This window comes from Astatotilapia calliptera, chromosome 8 (genome assembly GCF_900246225.1).
Source record: "Astatotilapia calliptera chromosome 8, fAstCal1.2, whole genome shotgun sequence".
In the NCBI taxonomy this organism is placed as follows: Eukaryota; Metazoa; Chordata; class Actinopteri; order Cichliformes; family Cichlidae; genus Astatotilapia; species Astatotilapia calliptera.
Genome location: NC_039309.1, coordinates 17,899,388 through 17,920,792, shown reverse-complemented (window position 1 = coordinate 17,920,792; position 21,405 = coordinate 17,899,388). Strand labels below are relative to the sequence as shown.

At 41.3% G+C, this 21,405-nt stretch overlaps 1 protein-coding gene across 8 annotated transcripts; it reads left to right on the top strand.

Annotated features, from left to right (window-relative positions):
- The first annotated feature begins 493 nt into the window (after positions 1-493).
- On the top strand, positions 494-17,253 carry kctd17 (potassium channel tetramerization domain containing 17). Of its 8 annotated transcripts, none has more exons than XM_026177223.1 (7): positions 494-963; positions 9,616-9,724; positions 10,235-10,326; positions 10,979-11,074; positions 12,698-12,823; positions 13,300-13,432; positions 16,629-17,253. In XM_026177223.1, the coding sequence occupies exons 1-6, from the start codon at positions 607-609 to the stop codon at positions 13,390-13,392; spliced, it is 873 nt and encodes a 290-aa protein (XP_026033008.1). In that variant the 5' UTR covers positions 494-606; the 3' UTR covers positions 13,393-13,432; positions 16,629-17,253. The 8 variants fall into 8 exon arrangements, with proteins under 8 accessions (XP_026033008.1, XP_026033007.1, XP_026033006.1 ...); XM_026177222.1 differs by having other exon boundaries at positions 10,976-11,074; XM_026177221.1 differs by having other exon boundaries at positions 10,976-11,122.
- Positions 17,254-21,405: the final 4,152 nt, after the last annotated feature.

The window sequence follows — 21,405 nt, the reverse complement described above, 5'->3', positions numbered from 1 at the left end:
CTGTTTTTGTGCAAAATATGAAAGGAAAAGATGTTATTTTCAAAATAAAATATTCACAAAAGGTTCACGTTTCTGATCTGGTTGACAAAAAAGAGAAGTTATGATAATTGCATTTGACTGCCATGTATAGTACCTATGGGAAAATGAATAAACTCAAGTAACAATTTTAAGTAACATTTGACTGCATAACAAATAGGATTTCTCAACTACTCTTACCTACTTGTCAGTTCCTAATGTGTTTTTACCACCAGACTAAGGGAAGGTTAAATTCATCACTCATTAGTGTAAGATGACAAAAGCGAAGTATAAACCTAGACAGCGTAGACAGTTTTTTTTTGTTTTGTTTTTTGCCTCGATAAAATGTAACATTTTTAAAACTTGATTAGAAAATATTATTTTCTTCTGTAGCGGCCATTACAGCTTTTACTTTGAAAGTGTCTCTGGGACATAGTGTGGTTAACTTCCTGTAACTTAACCAGCTTGCTTTGAGTGGGCACTCTGGGGGCGGAGCATGCTCGGTTGGATAGCTGAGAGAAAAAGCCGAGGCAACAGTCCGGGGTCCACCGCGCTCGTATCTGGTCTGTGTCCAACTGCTTTTTTTCCTAAATGGCAACGACGGCAGAGGACCAGCGGGAACCGGCGGACGCCGCTGCACTGTCGACACACCACGGCTGCCACCACCACAACAGCAACAACAATAACAACAACAATAATAACAACAAAGACAGCGAGGCGGGAGAGAGCGCGACCTCTGCCACCGCCAGCTCGACAGAATCCGGCGGGACGGCGTCGCAGAGCATCAGTAACGGCTCGGTTATCAACCCTAACGGGGGGAACAACGGGAAGTGGGTTCGCCTCAACGTTGGCGGCACGGTGTTCCTCACGACGCGGCAGACGCTCCTCAAGGAGCAAACTTCGTTCCTGTACCGGCTGTGCCAGCAGCAGGACCTGCATTCGGACACGGTAAGCCCCGCCAGGACGCTTTAACCCCCGCTGAACGGTGCTTCGCTCCGGGCGAAACATAACTATTATTTTGTCACAGCAGCGGGTGAGCTGGGACTGCACCTCCTCCACTTATTTTCTTTGTGATGGTTTCAACGTCCTGTGAGCATTTAAGTTTGATAGTTACTTTGTCTCAGACGCTATTATTCTGGGTACTGGCAAGTGACATTGTGCCATATATCAGATTTCTATGAAAACGAATGTGGTGACAGTACATTACAATAGACGTTGCACACCATTCGTGTTGTGGCACGCAATTGTATTTGTTAAGAACAGAGACACTGGTGCGGTTTTTGATCTCTTGATAACACTCCTGCTATCTGCAGCGGCTTGAAGTTAACAACAGCTTAGATCGTTGAGGCATCTGTTAACACACGATTGGTTCGATTTATCTTAACAGGCTTACTGCTTTGGTCTAAAATGGCGATTATTTTCTATAAAATGCGTGTGCATCTGTTTCCATAAAGTACGGAATTGTATCCCATGATATCACTCCAACATGAGTACTGATTTCCCTAAAACTTGCATCTGTCCTCTCCCGGAAATCCACTCCTGCAGCTCCAAATAGGCATGGAGCAGCCCACTAACCAGGAGATATACGTGCAGTCTGAAGCACTTCCACTCTCCTGCTTTTCTTCATGTGAATGTTGCTTGGGTCAGATGGATGAACACGTGCCTCCTCTTCTGCAGGGAGCCACACAGTTGGTAGCTGTACAGCTGGCATCTTATGGGGAGGGTAAGAGAGAGGGAGAGTCTGGCTGTCACATGTAGACTGAAAGGACTTGAAAGACTCATGAATGATGCAGATTTCTATTATGCTGCATGGACTTTGATATGCATGAGTATGACAAAGGGTGGGGGGGGAGGTCCTCCTCGTGAACCACAGCCCACTGTAAACTGATACAATGCTGCAGGCAGGTGAATACCTCCATGTTGCCAAAATTTCAGCTTTTCTGGAGAAAATAGGAGGGGGTGAGGAGTTGTCTGATCAGTGGTGTGTAATTTTATACTACAGTACATTAGGTAGCACAGCAGAGAGCTGGCAGGAAATAAAGCAGGTGGTAACGATTAATAAAAGACCTTGACTGAACACAAACCTGTGATGATACAATTACATGGTGAATGTGTTAAACTCATGGGCCAGCAGAGCACTCCAGAGATATTAATTAGTTATTCAAATTAGCAATTTAAAAGTAGGGTTGCAAATATTCAGTTAATCGGCTGACAGATGGATAAGCGTTTGTTTGGTTTTTCTTGTCACCACATTGCCATAGACTATAGGAAACTGCATAGGTTCTTTCTCACTTTTTAAATGATTTGATGTTTAATTGTGTAGGTCAATCTGTAAATCAATAATTTGTTGTAGCACTCCTTGAAATTTTATTTATTTTGTGAACCAATACATACAATTTCAGACAAATTACAACAATCCTGGGGCTAAAAATATACATTTTAATATATTCTTAGATTAGTCATTAAGGGTCATTGCTGACTTTGTGCTTAGTTTTGATTCATCAAAAAAACCCTCCTTGCGGCTCTTTTGGGTGATAGCAGATTGCTACAATTGCTGATAGTTTTTATGGAAGTTGCTGATTTGTCTGCAGACCCTCGCTAATTAACCACTGAGTAGCTGCTGTGAGCAACCATTCATCAACCAGCTGGGGAATTTTCGCTCAGTAACCTAGTATACCAGACCGTAACCGGGGATCGCCAACTGGTATCTAAGCCTATGTGACTGGGGCCTAACCGGTTTTAACCCCCCTTGCAGCTGTGGGGCACCTGCAAGCCATTATGCAATCTGCCTTCTGCCCAGCTTCTCCTTTCATGCCCTATCAGACTAAATGTGTATTTAGCGGGGTTTTGCCAGCTCTTCTTGCTGAGGTCTTGCTGCTCTTCTTGCCTCCAGCTTTCCATGTATGCACATGGCGGAAGGGCAGAGCCATGCTATCAAATACAAATTACTGCAGCTGGAAGTGGCGATCTCCTTTTGATTATAGTGGTCCCGACTGAATTGACTTTTTAGTCAGGAACAGCAGTGGACCAAAATAGAAAGAAATTCACCCTTCTAAAAGTACATGTCATGTTTCAGTTGAGAACATTGTGCACCTGCCAGTCAATTCCTGACCTTTAGAAAGGTTTATTTTAAGATTTTTTTTTCCCTCTTTTCTTTTTTTGTGACTGTTACAGGAAAAACAGGAAATGCGGGAGAGCAGGGGAATTTTAGGCTGGTGTTTGAATCTTTAGTGGCTGCTCATAGTGTACGACTACATGTGGTATTCACCCCAGTCCCAAACTGTGACACAAATACTAAACCAGCGGGGAAAACTGCATCAAGTCATGCTTAGGATTAGAATCGAGCCTCCCTTTAAGATCAAGATGTGGCTTGATGATTTGCCACATCGCTTATGCTGTTATTATTATTACATGTGCAGTCACTGAAGCAGGTTACAAACTGAATATGCGACAGATCCAGAAATAACAATCGCAGAGGATTGAGTGGGATTGTGGTGCGCAGCAGTGATGACTGTTCCCCTGCTGCACCTCTGGGTGCTATGGAAAGAATATTCCTGTGTGACCTTCAGCTGTGACCTGACAGGAGGTTTCTCTGCGCTGCCTGATGACACACATGTAATCTCTCTTTCTGTGTCTCACAAATATTCAGACGCACACCAACACTCTCCTTCCTCCTCATTATTTTCTACCTCCCTGTATTATTTTCTTGTCCTCTCTGCATTCTCGCTCTTGGTAGTTGACTCACTTTGTTTTACATTCATGCTTTTTTTTTTTTTTTTTTTTTTTTGCTCGTGCCCTTTAATTTATGCATTGTATCACAAACTCTTGAATCTCAAACCACGGAGAAGAATACTTAAGTAAACTTCTTTTTCTTCTGATTACTACCCATTTGCTAGCAGCTCAAAAACAGGAACTGAGCTGTCAGTGAGACTCTGAATCCTCAACTGGGAGTTGGGAGCAAGAGGAGCGCGGTGGCGTAATGATCTGAGTCATTGTTTAATGTTTATACAGCAAAACATACTGCTCTATAGATGGACTTCACAGAGAGATGTGTTTCGGGGTATTATAAAGGCTTTGCCAGATCCGAGAAACGTATCATCTGTTGTCTGTCCTGAGTCCTTGTTTACTTAATCCATTATGTAAGTTAATACTGCAGTGATAACAAGAAATGTTTTTGTTTTATACCCAGGAACTCTTCATTTTCAAAGTCCGGAAAGAAACTGTAATTCCTGGAAGATTAAGGGCTCAACTCTAGTAGCCTAAAAATAAAAAAAGAGTTTGAGTAACCAGTAATTATTTGTGCTATTATTCCCAGAAATAAATGCGGGACAAATTGACGGACCTTGTGAATCAGTAATGCACTGATCTTAACAGCTAACTACATGAAAGAGGGAGCAGATTTGATGCACAGTTGGTCTGAAAATATCTGGCTCAATTTAGCCTCCTCTAAAACAAAATCTGCGTCTTTCTTTTTAAAGGAAGTGTTTAACAGTGAGTGCGCTTTGTTCCTCTCAGCTTGTCAAACTTCTTAAGACGTGAAAGTTGATATTGGAGACCAAACAAACAGACACTGCCTGCTAAAACTAGGTCACATCATCTCATCAGCTGACTGCAAATATCACACTTCTACAGTTTGGAGCAACACAGGCTATCCTTCGAGCGCTGCCTCACCATTTTTTGTGTGTGTGTCAGCATACTTTGTTAACTGGCCAACATCAAGCTGAAACGAGCCACCCCTCGAGTTAGTTACCACACAGAACATTGTAAATCCAAATCAGTTAAAAGCACTTCAGCCTGTGTTTCTTTTGCTCAAGAGAGGAGCTGATTTTTAGGTGCTGGACAATCCTCCCACCCCTCCCTCTCAGACGTTTGCATGTCTGCACTTAGGAGCTCCTGTCTGTCTGTCTTTTTTTTTTTTTTTAAACCTCCACATAGACGCTTACAATCTGTCTCCGTGCGACTGTTTTAATGAGATTACTGGCACTTAAAATGCTCTACCTCCTCACCCAACCAAACCCAGGGCTCCCCTCCTTTATCCGTGTGGATGATCTCGCACCATCCCAAGCCAATTACACCATGGATGACTGGTTGTGGGCCATAACAACACAGCCAGGTTCTGTGGTTTAGGGATTATTTGCACGTACGCATGAAATTTTTTGTTAATTAAGTTTTTAACTTTATTAATTGTCCACAAAACCCATCTCATCCCACAGTGTCAACACAGCCTCCAAAAATGCTAGAGGCAAGGTTTTTGCTTCAGAGTTGTTTAAACTTGTAAATTTGAAAATGCACAAATTGAAGGCTGAGAACACAGTAAGAGGTTGGTGGGTGTTTTAACCATATCCCATGGCAGGATTTCACAACTTTCTTTGCTATTCCTGTTTCCTTAAACTTATTTGTATAATTAGATTGATACATATACAGGTAAAATAAGTCAGAGCTATAGGATGGGGCAGTGTTTTACATGCTTACAAATGTGTAGTTGGTGTTTGGGAAAGTTTGCAAAAATAAGGCACATGCGACCAAGCTTATTTTATGCCTCCCACACGAAAAGTGTCACTGGCACTTGAGAAGTCAGTAGTTTAGCTAGGCCATCTTTGATCCCACAGACCATAAATTAGGCTGATCCGTAATTAGAAATCACCCTTATTTCTAGAGTTTTATCACAACTCCTGCCCCCATTCATATCAGAATTTCATAGACAGGCTAAAAATGAATGTGTTATCTCTTATTTTCACCAAGACTGAGGATTACTAATAGTATTAATAATACTTAGTAATACTTAATAGTTTCAACTGCACAGATATTATAGCAGCAATACAAGGAGTACAGTGTAGAAAAAGAAACTGGACTTGCTGTGAGACTCTGTATGCTAGCATATACTGAGATGCACTGATAGCCTGGCATACCTGAAAAATGCATTAGGTCACAACTTTTTGGAAAAATAAACCTTTCAGTATTTTTAACACTGAGATACAGGTAGGAGTAGGGATGGGTATCGTTTAGATTTTATCCGATACCGGTGCCAACCCGGTACTTTTGAAATGGTGCCGGTGCTTAAATGGTGCTGAACCAATGCTTAAAGAATGGAGAACACAAACTTTGTCCAAAAACCTCTCATGTTTAGCTGGGGTTTTTTGTAAAAAGATAACAATGCTAGCCTTTTCTGCAGCTATAGAGCTTATATGGTATCACTCTATCAAACAAGAAGACAGCCGCATGTAACTACGACCGTGTTTGCTAGTTCACCTTACGTGCATTATTTTAATAACGTGTTTAGCCTGTGGCGATCGTGGCTCAAGAGTTGGGAGTTCGCCTTGCAATCGGAAGGTTGCCGGTTCAAGCCCCGGCTTGGACAGTCTCGGTCGTTGTGTCCTTGGGCAAGACACTTCACCCGTTGCCTACTGGTGGTGGTCAGAGGGCCCGGTGGCGCCAGTGTCCGGCAGCCTCGCCTCTGTCAGTGCGCCCCAGGGTGGCTGTGGCTACAATGTAGCTTGCCGTCACCAGTGTGTGAATGGGTGGATGACTGGATATGTAAAGCGCTTTGAGGTCCTTAGGGACTAGAAAAGCGCTATACAAATACAGGCCATTTACCATTTACTCAACGTAAATTACACACGAACAACATTAAGCTACTCACGCAGAGAAGAACGGCTGCTGCCATCATCATCCGTCATCATTTCTGCTACACTGGCAGGGCTAGGGGCCAGGACTCTCCTCTTCGGGCTCTTGGGGGATGTTGCTAACTCCGGGTCCGATAACAGGCACCACACCCGCAGTATGTGCTCGGTCTTGCAGCAAGCTGTCAAATACGGTGTATTTCTTGGCTTTAAAAAAACACTATGCGTCGCCAGGTGTTTCATCAGATTCGAGGTGTTACCTCCTTTGCACAGTATCACCTTAAAGCACTTGTTGCAGGCTGCTGAGTTTGCATCTTTTGATGTGAAGTACAGCCAGACTTTTGACCGCTTCGCATTTGGGCGTTTTTAATCTGTAACTCTAAAAGAATGTACGTACCTACCGTTTATGTCAGAACCAATACCGGTACCCATCCCTAGTTAGGAGGTAATTGTTGTGCGCATGTTTTAAAAGGTGAATGGGGTTTGTTAGATTATAGGCGATGGGCTACTGGACGTCCTTACCGCTACAGGGAAGTGTTATAGAGTCGCATCCTATTTCCCTGAACAAATGTTGTGTAAACCATTAACTCATCAACTAATGAGTACCTAAATGTCATAACTGTTGATTCCCTCCCTTTGAGTCTGTTGGACTTCCCACAATAATGAAACTGAGAAAGTGACCTCTCATAAAAAAGGCCATTTTTAAAATTTTGTTATTTCTGTACTTTATTCATACTCATTTTAGCTCAGTGTGAGAGTCCCTGCTATTGTTTCTGCTGTGATCCTCTGCTTACTGTTTCATTGTGTGTAACATGGTGAAACTAATACACACAGAGTGGAGCAGAACATGAGGTGAAGTAAAGAGAAACTCATTCTAGTTTTTCATAATGCGTTATGCAACTGTAATAAACAATTGCTATAAACGCTTAAGACATAAGGATCAAATGTCTGAAAGCTAAACTAAAATGCCTGTTTTGCTCCGCCAATGAAAAATAGCGCACCCAGGCAATTCAGTGTAATTTACATTAGCATGGACTGATAGTCATGACTGGATTTATTTTGCTTGTTTGGTTCTTATGTACACAACGTTTTTGGTTGTAAATGAAGTGCAAAGGGAAATGTGCTAATTTGGTTTTCTCTGAGGTGCTGGTGCTTTAGTTTGGCATCCAGTCAGTAGATAGAGAGAGATCACCTGTATAGTAAGAGTAATAATACTAAAAATCAACCAATAGCAGATGGAGAAGGACAGCAAGACTCAAGTGATGGCTGTGACACAATTCAGAAAGCTTTCCCCTCGTGTTGTTATGGCCACACTGTCAAGTCACGTCGATGAGGCGTCAGTTTGTCCTCCACTGCAGCTCTGCTCATTTAGGATGTCGAGTGTGTCTGTATGTACCTATGTTTATGCCCGGAGCTGCAGTCTCAGCTTTTTCACGCTCTAATCACTGTTTTTCAGTACAAACGCATACTCTCCTAACATGCACTCAGTTTATACACGGTGCCTCTTGGTCTTCAACTCTGATCTCTGCTTTCTTGCTCACATACACAAATGTGTAAAACCCATATGTCTTATTCATCCATGTCTGTGACAGTGTCCACCTGTTTCTTTGAACCTTCTTTAATACAAAGAAATTTCCAAACCAGGGTATTTTTCTTGTTTGTTTGTTTTTCTCATAGCATTTTTTTTTTAATCTTTTGTCCTCTACTGATCTTTTGTTGTCCTCCTACCCCCCCTGTTTTTCATCTAATCCATCCCCACCCCCTTCCATCCTACAGAGTGCTCTGAGGAGTACACTGGTGTTTACACTCCTCACTCTCCGTTTTCAGCAAATGCTACTATAACAGAGCTAGAGCTTAACCAGCAGTGCTGCTGTTTCTGAGGGTTTTTTGTTTGTAGTAGTAGCAGAAGCAACAATATTGCTGACCATATAACTTACTCTTATAGTGGGCTGTGTTGTGCATGTGCATGCAGAACACGCAAATAAAAGTGCTAACATCCATCTGCACAAGATGCTGCTACAGGCCAAGATTGTTACTGCTTGAGCAGGCAGTCAGAAAAAGAATCAGTCATGTGACTGGAGCATGTTCTCATTATCTAGCTGGATATCTTCCTGCTCATTGACTTACTGCATTAACTGTCCTTTCAGTCTATATATGGAGACGCAGAATAGCTCTGTATATAGCACCAGCCAAATGCTGGTATATGGTTAAATCTGTAGAAAAGCTAACTCTGATGTACTCTCTCTTATCAAGAGATAATGGTTTGTTTTTTGGGCTGAGGAATTCGGCATTTGAAAATCATATAATTTCCAACAAGTTCCGCCCCTTTTCCCCTTAATTTATATGCCTTTGCCTGTATCTCCTATTGGCATGTTTTTGAACTCCTCCAGCAGTGGCTCTTTTATGAACTCGACTCTAAAGGGCGATGTGCTTCAAGCATTCATTATGGAGAAGAGCACAGGCAGGATGAGCGTATATGTGTAGGGATAGGAGTCATGACATAACAACCAGGCAAGCTTGTCACATGTAGCCTGGAGATGCAAGTGAAGTAGGCTGTTGACACACATGAGCACACAGTTTACGCTGACTTTCAGTAACCAGTAGGGTTTTTTTTGTTTTGTTTTGTTCCCATGTAAAAACAGCTGTTGTTACCAGAGTAAATCTGAGTTCAGTCCACACAGTGTGGAGCGCACAGTGGAACAGACACGCACACACGAAGTGAAACCAAGAGAAGAGGTGAATAAAGAAAGTAGCACAAGCGTGAACAGTAGTAAAACACAAGCAACAAACAAGAGTGACTGCAGACAGTTCTTGAGCAACATGTCACCATCTACATTGCTTCAGATAGAATCACATGCACAAATGCAAAATAAAAACTCCACACTTCATAACATGAGGAAATGTGTTATGAAGGCTGTAAAAATGCAGTAATGATATAATGGACTGTCCTCTGTCTGTCTCTGACTCTTTTCTGTAACAGGATGAGACTGGAGCTTATGTAATTGATAGGGATCCTACCTACTTTGGCCCCATCCTCAACTACTTGCGGCATGGCAAACTGGTCTACAACAAGGAGCTCGCTGAAGAAGGTCTGCATGATTGTCTTATTTGCTTGCCAGTAGAAATAAGAATAATACTAGCACGTTTGTTGCAGTATGATGCAATCTTTCCCTGATGCCTTTCTTTTGCTTTTGTGTTTTTAATTGAATTTGTGCACTTTATATGAAGATTTGGTATGTCTGAAGAATGTATAAGTCTTCTACTGAGGTAGCTAAAATCAGTTAATGAATAATTAAGAAACGGTTGACAGTAATGGTTAACAGATGGCCAGGACTAATAATCAATAGTAGAGTGATGTGGTTAAATATATGTTCTATAAAGGACAAAAGTAGAATTAAAAATTGTTAGCTTAAAGGAGTATACAGTGGTTGAAATATGAATGATGTTTAGCTGAATATTAAACAATAATATTTAAAGAATATTCTGTTTACTTGGACTGGTTTGCAACATGATTAGGGTGCAGCTGAGGTCATCTGGCGTGGAAATGTTGCACTACAGTGTCACACAGCAGCTGAGTTGAGTGTTTCTTCTGTGACCAGGTGTCCTGGAGGAGGCCGAATTTTACAACATCACCCCGCTCATCAAACTGATTAAAGAGAGGATCGTAGAGAGAGACTCCAAAGCCACACAGGTAAACGCACAACCTGTCAACAGTGAATCACTGAGCTTCCAACTATAAAACGCAGTATATCACATTTATGTTGATTGTATTATTACTCTTGAAACATATAATATTTACTGTATTTAGCTGTTCTGACATGTCCTGTGCTAAATATTGCAGTATTGTTTAGAGTCATAGGATATAGACGTTTGAGCGTTTCAGTGCTTCAGCCTTTATTAATGATTTTGTTCCCCCGGGTGCTTCTATAAAGAGGCCGCTGCTGTACATCAGCCTTCTCTCTTCTTTCTTTGCTTTTCTCGGGATGGTTGGACTCACTCTTATATAATCCTTCTGCCCTCTCGAACATACTCCCACTCTCCCCTTATCCTACTGTTCTTTACTGGACTCACTGCTCGTGTTTGCCTAGCAGGGTTAAATATTGTGCAGAAATATGAAAATAGTGATGCTGGCTTTTAAACTGCCCAAATAGGATTTGGTAATCCAGAGCGTTGAATGTTATGCAATATGAAATGACTGCACCTTATTGGAAAATTCATAGAATTCAGTCTAGCAGTGTCAGTATTTACTTCCCTTTTTGTATCTCTGGAAATGGTTGTACCTTCCTTTTCATTCATTTCCTGCATCGTCAACTCTTTCCTCTCTCATCCTTTTATACTAGCAGGTGCCCCCCAAGCATGTCTACCGAGTTTTGCAGTGCCAGGAGGAGGAGCTGACTCAGATGGTCTCCACGATGTCGGACGGCTGGAAGTTTGAGCAGGTCAGCGTGCGCACCTGCAGAAAGCCCCGCACCGGACTGCTCTGGACTGTGGGTTGGACTCACGCTGCTGCTGACCCTTTAACCGTGACCCTTGGTCTAACCCCTCGGTCCTGACCCGAGCCTTGCTGTTTGCATTCCCAATCTGAACTTTCCATTAAATCCTAGATTATGCCCTTAGTCTAGTTCTTGATTTGCTGGCCTAATGTTACAGTGACACTAGAGAAAACGGTGGTTGGAGACAACAGCACATGCAAAATAATTACATCCATGTGCCATCAACTGGCAATCTTGTGGAGTTTGAAATGGTTGCTTGGAAGCTGGGGACCAGGTCTCCAAATACTTCCTTCGAAGTCAACCTTCTATCAGTCTGCTGTGAATTTGTGATTGAATAGGGTGAAGTTGGCAATTATGTATCATCCGTTTGTGATAATATGGCAAATAACTGTGACAAATCAGTGGAAATCATAAATTTGTGTCCAACTCCTGCAAAGCTATTGCTGTGCATACAGAAATCCACAATAAATAGAAATTCATAGTAACTACTTGCATTCAGAGTCTAACCAGAACCACACAGATTAGAAAAGAAATTCAGAAGTTCCTCCATAAATGGAAGCGTAGTTGCTCCAGGACGAGAGTTTAACTGCAGGATGACAGGCACTCAGCAACATCGCATTAATGTAGGAATAACCAAATTACATCAAGTTTAGTTAAGTCCCCGTCTGGCAAATAGACTCATCAGAACTAAGTTGCACTCATCAGTTCAGACCGACAGACTGATTGCGATGTTTTGGCAATCTGTCTGCCTTTTATAAATTACACAGCAGTTATTTGCAGACATCTGAGCGCGATTGCAGTCGGTCCGTGTCGGACCACGACTATTTAAAGACACCTATGGGGACCAGACAACGCTTAGTCCCCACACCTACTTACATTTGGTCGCTGAATTTGATGCAGTCACTGGGCAACCTTTTTTGTCGCCTATTTGAAAGGAGGTTGCCATTTAATTTGTACTCTAGCGTGACTGAGCCATTAAACAGCCCCTTTAATCTAGTGAGTCCGTGTGAGTTAGTCCCAGAACCTGTAATCTTAAAGAAATCGTAAACTTTTATAGTTTTAAAATTATGATACTGATTTTGGAGAACCAGTTCTGTCAAATAAACACGCCTTCTTGTCTGTTGTAATGTCAGTCTGTTATTGGCCACATCTCCAAAGACGACCTGTTAATATGTTTAATACTTCTAGACTTCATGGCGTTAAACTGGCCAGCCTTTACAACACTGTAGGCTAAAAATCGCACACAGACCCTGTGTCCCTCCCCCACTCCTCTGCTTTAGCACTTGGCTCCCCTGCATGCTGCACAGCTATGATTTTCATATATTTTTCAGCAGAGCTGACCCGCAGTTGTTTTGCTGTTTCCACAAGTACACAGCGCTTGAATCTACTGCTGCGTCCTCCCCCGTCCCCCAGCCATGCATGAGCAAAAGCAACCTTCCTTAGCTGTAGTATGGGATCTCCACTTTCTGTCTCCTGTGCTGGAAGTCCCCATGATACTCACTGTGTGTCTTTGTCTCTGTCCCTCTCTGCTCTGTATTTCTCTCTGCATCTGCGTCTCTTTCTTTCTAGATGGTGAACATCGGCTCGTCGTACAGCTATGGAACAGAGGATCAGGCTGAATTCCTGTGCGTCGTATCAAAGGAGCTCCACACGGCCGGATCTGGGCTGGGAACAGAGCAGAGTCACAAAACCAAGGTGAGTCTCGATATTTTGCATGAACACACAAGTATATTTCAAAATACACTATGGGGAGAAGCTGCTAAGCTGTGTGTTAGCTGTGTTCGTATGTGTGTATTTCTGCTTTGTTGCGCGATGTGTGAAAGAGTAGAGGTCTCTCAGCTCATTAAAGGTGATATGAGTGTGCTTTGATCCTGCGCCTCTCCACTCAAAGCTCCAAATGTCACTCCCCTCAAAATGTCATTCACAAACACATTCACTCCATCATTCACACAGCTCTGCCTTTCATTCCTGCAGTTCTCAATCATTACTGTATTGGTTCTTCCTCCTTCATGTGGATATATTAATATATATCTGTGTCTGTTTTTTGCCTCTCACTGTCCACTCACTGACACTCATCCGTGTGCTCATTTTTGTCATTTTTCTGTCGCGTTTTTTTTTTTTTTTCTTTTCCCCTTTTGTATTTTCTCCTCCTTCCTTCATGCTGAATGAAGCCCACAGAGATGCAGGAGGAGGAAGCGGCGAAGGAGGAGGAGGAGGAAGAGGGGGGGAGAGATACCACACCAAATGAGTGGCTTAGAGATTGAGGGAGTCATGTTTCTTTGTTCCAAAGAGATGCCTGACTGGGTGAGGAACTGTGCAAAAGATGTGCTAGTGGGTAGATGTAGTGGATTTTAGTGTGTGTGTGTCTATATGTCTGTGATGTCTGTGAGAAATATAGAAGAGGTTTCATGGCACAGCATTGAGTATGGCCTTACAGTTGCCTTTCTGTTTCAGTCTGAAGCTCTTTCTTCATTGAGTCAGTCCCATGTTAAAATGACCAAATGTAGTTGTGCATTTGGTTAAAGTAGAGCTGGGCGATAGAACGATAACGATATGTATCGCGATATAACCTTTTCTCGATAGAAAAATTAAACTATCGCGATAGACCTCGCCGCTCTTGTCCTCTTAAAAAAACAAAACAAAAAAAACAAAAAAAAAAACAGCCAATCCAAATTACGTAGCGCAGAGCCGAACCAATCACAGCCGCAGCGTCACGTCACGTGACTTGTTACGTACAGCACAAGTGCCAAGCCGCACATGTGTATTTGTTTGGGAAGCAGCCAGCCACTGTACCGCCCGGGTAATGGAGGAAATGAGTGTGCCGACTAGAGAAATCAACCGAGCGTGACCGAAGGTTACCGAAGAGAAAACAGATGATGGTTCCAATGCCGGAGAGATTGTCGAACGGAAGAGCCACAGAAGTTCCGTAGTGTGAAGGTATTTCGGCTATTTCAAGTCTGACAAAAAACAGAGTAGCGTGCACTGTAAATTGTGCCGAAAGCAAGTCTGGAAATACAATAAACTGGTGCATGCGCTACGTCCACACGTACCCGGGTATTTTTGAAAACGCAGATTTTTCTATGCGTTTGCACCTTTCGTCCACACGTAAACGGCGTTTTTGGTCACTGAAAACGAAGATTTTTGAAAACTCCGTTTTTGAATTTACGTGTGGACTAGAAAAACGGAGAAAACGCAGCGTCAAAGGTGTGCGCATTTTTTGACGTCACACTGTGCGCCACGTTATTGTTTCGGTGAAATGAATTTCTACAATAGTGTTACTGTTAATTCTACTCTCTGCAGTGTTTAAATGCTTACATATACACACAGTTACTGTCCCTCCACACATACGACTCGGTTCTGCTTCTATGCCCCAGCTTTGTTTACTTTTTCCCACCGAGGCTTCTAGACTTCTGATTGGCCAACATTTCTGCACGGTTAGGAATCTAGCGCCACCTGCTGCTTTGGCATGTTCATAGCAGCGTTTTCCTTCATTTCTGCCTTTATGTGTGGACGGGATTATTTTTTTTAAAACGAAAACGGAAAATCTCCGTTTTCAAAAATACCCGTGTACGTGTGGACGTAGCCTCAGTCTCTGACTGGAAGCGCTAATTCATCATTCGGCTTTTGTCAGACTAAAGTAACTGTTAAAACTGTTTGAAAAGCTAAGCTATACAACAAGGAGAGATTGAGAATTTCCTTTTAGTTCTCAGTTTATTTGATATTGACAAAAGTTAGTCAGTTTTGTCTGTTCTTCTGTAAAACAAACTAAGATTTATTTTTAGAATTAATATTTTGTTTCTAAGTGGAATTGACAATTTAGTCTGTTTCGTTTGTTCTATTTTGAAACTTAAACGCTTTAGCGGCTGCCTTTTGTGTAGTTTGCAATATTTGCCTTTATTTATCTGAAAAAGTCTCATGTTCCTTAAGTACATCTACCCTGTTGAACTTATTATGGGAAATAAATATTTAAATAAAAACAAGCTGCTGATTATTTCACATTTTACTTGTGAGCAACGGCACATTTAAATCTTACAAATATAGTTATTTGGCTTATATCGTGATAGATATCGTTATCGCCTGAAATGAAAAAAACATATCGTGATATGAAAAAATCTTATATCGCCCAGCTCTAGGTCAAAGTGAATGTTGCATTTAGATTACTGGTTGAAAACTGTAAGGTTGCAATGATTGTAACACATTAAAAAACATGGGCAAAATATAACACATGCATAATCGCTAATCATGATTTGGACCATAAACAACAAAAATAAACTCTTACTTTGACTAGGATGGAGGCCTTGTGCTCATAACCAACATGAGCACAGGACCAGTTAACTTGTATTATATTTTTAGGATAATTATAAGTTATTTACGCCATTGCACAATTGCTATTGGTCCTATATTTACAGATATGCTTGTTATACCAGCATGCAAAATGTGCTCTTAAAGTAACATGCCAGTAGTGTCCCTGCAACTAACGACAAGAACGAAGCGATTTCCTCTTTATCTGCAAGTTTACCCCTTAACTGTAAAAAGGCTGATGGGGTGAACACGATAACTTAGACTTTTCGAATGAATACTAGTAAATATGTCAGAGGAGTTCAAATCTCAGTGAGGTCAGGGTCAGAGGTCAAGTTTTTTGAAAATCTTGTGAACACGATAACTCGCGAAGGTAGTCCCCTGGGATTTGGTGTAGCACTGTGTCAGTATTTTTTTTAATTCATGCACTGATGTTTTGTGTATAACATTTAAAGTAACCAGTATTATTATAATAATAATAATAGTTATTGTTATTGTTATTTATTAGTTTGTGTTAGCACTCGATCACCAATCACAGTGGTTAGCTGGTAATTTGACACAAATATGACCAGTTCTTGTTCAGAGAAAAAAAACAGCTGTGATCAAGATACCAAGACCATCTTTTATATGTAGTTATTTGTCACTGTGATTAAATGGAAAACAGATTTCGATAAAATGCATGTGTGTGAGAGAATGTGATGAATTTTGCTAATTGGCGCTTGGTTGGAAATGTCACTTTCCCCACACAGCCTCACATGTATCGATTGAGAGCTGCGTCTCTATGGGCTCTCATTGTCAATGCTGTGACATGGAATATCTCTGACCTTTCAGTGCAGCAATAGTCTTCAGATGTCCTTCCCAGTCTGTTCACATACATATACAGTGTCAGTGTAAAGTCACACACATGTGTAATTAACATTTGCACAATGCACAATTTAAAATTCAGTAAATATCAAAGCAGAAAACACACACTCGTATGTAGTAAGTAGCGAAGATGGCTGTGTTTGTTTTGTTGTTTCCAGTCATTATGCGTGATAGTTAAGTCACTTATTCTCAGTTGCTCAACATATTCATCATCATTGCCATCATTGCAGCCAAAACCATAGCTTAGATTGTTTGCAGTGACTGTAGATTTTATGTCTGCACTTTTCCAATCTCTAATGTCTTTTTTTGTTTTGTCGTTTTGTCTTTCATTTTGCAGCTTTTTCAAATCCACGGGTCCCGGATGTAGAAATCACGAGAATTTATTTTTCCTATGCTTGTCATGTTCTGTACATGGCATTTGTGTGTTTTTGTCCGTGGACAGTCATCGCAATACGTAGCATTGTTGCCACTTCATTGACAAAATGCTGGTTAGTTTTAGCAAACATCCAAAAATGTCTAATATCACTGTTAACGCAATGGAGCAATACCATCTTAAAAAAAGAAAAAAGTGAAATCACCTTAATTTACAGACATGCTCATGTGTTGTGTCTGTGCAGATGTTATATTGCCAAGGGCAGTAGTGCAGCTTAGTAAATCATGACCAAAGAGCCATATTAGATCTGGCTGAACCAAGGTGCTGATTCTTAATATGACAGGAGAGAATTGGCCTCGTCTTGGTTAACCTGGGAGGAGCTGTCCCATCTGTGCTGCACAGGATTTGCATCATTTTATTTCCCAATGAAGCAGCTATCCCGGTGATTTATGCAATTGTTGCCCAGTCTTTGACCATCGACTCTGCTGAAGTCCTGACAGTATTTCATAGTTTGGTACGAGGTTTTCTCATGACAAAAAAAAAATCACCTTGGTTGTGAAGAAAACCTGCCAGCAGCTGCTGGACCACACAGAGCAAAAGTGTGTTAAATCACCCATATCAGCCTTATTTAAAGATGACTTCAAGCGTACTCAAGTAATTAAATCTTCACGAGCTCAACTCAAAGTCCACTAATTTGTTGCTCTCAGTCATTCAGGAGGGTGTGTGTTTGTGTGTTAGCATAGCCACTTCTTGGTTTGGACTGTGTAACTGAAGTAGGTCAAAAATGTGCTTGTGGGGACAATTTTACACTTTCTGGACATTACAAAGGTGCACACGCTGCACTGGTGAAAACACAAACTGCTCTACATTGTTGCCCACAGACACACACACACGGGCGCGTATATACATATATCCCTTGTTTGTGCTGATGCATACCTGCATCACCTTGCACAACAGCAGTGTTGCTTCGGTCTGTTGCCATGGCTGGGATCCAGTTCCTGCTTTGGCCTCAACAGACTTGGAGACGTTGGTGTAGTCAGGAAAGGCTTAAAAAGCAGGCATGGAGGAGGAAGGGGGCAAGGATGAGTCTGGTGTACCACAGCTTTGTAATATTAGTGATCATATCCTGTTTTTAGTTCCAATAAAGGCCCCACAGCAAGCAGATCTGCTGCAGTGCAGGTGTATGACTGAAAATAAAATGTCAAAGAAAGCCACGTGACTTTTAACAACCTCTGCTGTGAACATGCAAGAACCACACCACAGATCACATTTGGACTCATGCACGAGACTGTGGCCAATTTCCTTATAGCTCTAGGCATCACTCTGCAAATACACCACTCACATTTGGTGTTTATTAAATTTCAGGAGGTGCACTTAGTGAATGTTAGGGTGAAACCAAAAGGGTTATACATTAGTTATAAAACAGCAGGTTTTTAAAGCATGTAGATAAGAATTTAGAGTAGGTCTGCTATCCGGTTGTTCAGTCTGACATCACTAGCCGTGTCTGGGTCTAAACTCCGCTGCAGGTCCACATATCAAACGATCACTATGGCATTACTGAGAGTTGAAAAACTGTCTAAAGTCTTTCATCTTTAATAAAATGATCAGCGTTCTGCTCTACCAGGTGTAACAATTGAGTTTAACATCCAGGCATCCATGAAAATGAATTTATGACATTTAACGGAGTTAGAAGTTAGCAGGGAGTTAGCTCGCTAGCTTCTATCTAAATACAATATAGCATGTCCTGACTGCGGGGTTTTGGAAACAAATTAAAACGTACAGCTCTGCTATCACTTCCAGCATAAATGAAGACAGAAAACTAAACAGCAGTGACGTTTGTAGGGTTACTGAAGTTGGGCTAGCTGGTATATAATGATGTGCTAGGTGACCGCTAGCGACACAGCTATGTTAGCATAATATAAACAAGCTAACTTTTTTCCCACTCGATAAAAGTTACCGTGAGTGTTCTCGGTGGTCAGGAACAAATGTAATCGCATGGCAGGATGCTGTAAAAGGACCAAACTTCAGCCAGGAGAACGACTGAGATAATCCATCTACAATACGAGGTTAGTCATTCATATACTGCTGCATAGGCTGGGCTGTAGTTACATCCTAAGGTTTTAAAGACTGAGCTTAAATAAATGATTAGTGGTAATAAAAGCCGAGGGAGGACAACAGGGATCACTGACTGTTTTAGGAGCTTTTTGAGATCAAATAGAAGAAAATACATAACATTAAACATGTTAACAACACAAAAGCCATATTAAACGCAGACTACTTTAGACCCGGAAGTAGGATTCGTCGCGTCATCACTGAACAACCGGATAGTCCAACATCACGCTGTAGCTTATAAGAAAACACTTACTTGAACAGATGCTAACATTAAAATGCAACTCAGCACTTCTTGGATGCATAAATAAGTACATTTGTGGAGTAAGTGATGTAAGTTATTGGTCTGTTTTCAGCCTCAAATTAAGATTTGGTGCGCTTCTCAGATTGAACGCAAGCCCAGAGGGATTATTTCTGCCTCTGAGACTACAGCAGCCGTGTTAAGCATCGTCTGCCTGCAGCTTTAGTCTCACCTCCTGCTGTTTAGCTCCTACAGCACACCTACTGACCAGCAACACACAGCCAACAAGTGTGCAGGGGTCACAAATTTGAGACAATCGAGAAATAAGATCGTGGTCGGCAACCTTTTTTTTTTTTTTTTTTTTTTTTTTTCCCTTCCCCTCTATCTCCTAACATTTTGATAATAAAATCAATTTAACATAAAAAAAATAAATGGGATGTAAATACAATATTCCATGTTTGTTTTCCATTTATAGCACTGATCAGAAAACATATCCTCAACCTGTGGGATCCTCCCAATCCCTAATTAGGAGGATTAGCAGAACACGGTAAATGTTAAATGTGTAGTTAGCCTGCAGTTACTGCGTACGATACTCATAACAGTGATATTGACAGAACAGAGAAGACCAAAAGATTTCATTTCTTCGGCTTTTTTTTTTCCTCTTCTCTTTGTGGCTTTTAATTCATTCAGTGCCTTGAGTTCAAGCAGCAAAACAGACATGTCAGCATGATCGTAGCTGTTATTCCATGCGTTTTTAAGTGGCTGCTTTTAATATTTTACAGTAGATGGTTTACAATCTCACTTTTTGTTTTTACTTTGTCTTCTCGTGCATTTACTGAGGTGTTCCTGTAGAGATAAAGAGTAAGTGTGCACACCAAACAGCTGCATGCATGAGGTGAAGCTGGTTTAAGATGTTTTGTATAAAAAGCACCACCTTTTTTTAATTGTTTTGTAAGTTTTGATGTCTAATTTATTCTTAGACTTTCTTTTTGAATATTACATTGTAAGAATTTGGCCGTTTGTTTTTAGATGCGTGTGGGGGGGTACTTTTGCTCGTTTCTACTTGAAGAATAGTGTTTCTGTTTCACTGTCCTGACGATCTCAAACAGCACATACTGTATAATCAGCAGGTTTACTGATTCCAAGTTTTTCGTCTTGGCTCACTTAAATGTATAAACCTCCATTTGCATGTCCTGTTACAGTACCCTGTTTGTTTTTTGCTTGATCCCTCACTTCATTTTTGCTGTACAATTAGTACTTAATGTGTAAACACAGCAGAGCTCTTTCATTAGCCTGTGCAAAAAAACCAAACATCTGTCATCGTCAAATCGGGATAGAAAAACATTTCTCTCTGATGCTGGAGATTCTTTCATCTGCTGTCTGTAGAGCCACTTTACTGTCTGTGAGCATGAAACGGATCCATGTGTGACGCATGAATCGTACGGGCTTCAGGAATCAGTGTTTGGATAGTTTCAAAACTGGACTTCATGCGGTCCTGAACATATGACATCTTCAACAGAGTGAAAGGAAAATGTACTTTTTTTTTTTTTTTTTTTTTTTTTTTTAAATTTAATGTAAATGAATGTCAGCATTGTCAACAAAAATAAACATTTGGTTTAAGGTACAAAGTCTTTGTTTTGTTTTTTTGCCCTGATCACAATGAGCCCACTGTGCACTGCTTTGTATACCAGCGGTCCCTAGCCCCCGGTCCCTAGGTCCACGAGCGAGAGTTGAGGCTCAGGAGTGAAATTGATGGTTTTCAGGGTTTTTATCGTTAACTCTGTTTCCCTGGGTCTTTTCCCTTGTGTTATGAATACATTTTCTATATATTTTCTATATTTACACTCTATATTTGTTTTGTAGTTGTCTTATTTTGAAAGACACGTTTTTGTGCGTTACCATAGCGACCAGAAAGGAGGATGGTCGCCGAAGGCTGTCCAAATTCGTTGACTCTCCGAATGCAGCCGACAAATGCGTCCTCTTCACGGATGTGTCCTTCGTGGCCCACCATATCCCAGAATTCATGGTGGGCCAAACTGCAGTTCGCAGCCGCTACTAAGTTTTAAAATTACTCTTATTAATCTTTCTGGGTCACAAAATAAACTTTTAACATATTTTCAGGTGAGAACTTCAAATATCTGCTCGGTTTATCAAGATATCGCATATTTGCAAAAGTGCTTCGACGTTTTCGGAGACGTCTGTTACCCACCAGCTCGATAGCTAGCCGAGAGCTCGAGGATCACTAGAGCCGCCGAGAATGGCACAACTCCCGGCACATTAGTTTCAGATCACCGCGGGCTTTCGCTACTCAGGTTAAACGTAATAAATAAGTCACTTAGACAACCTAAAAATGTTATTGTTTGGCTTTTTTCAGTGTTTTATTTGTTCGCG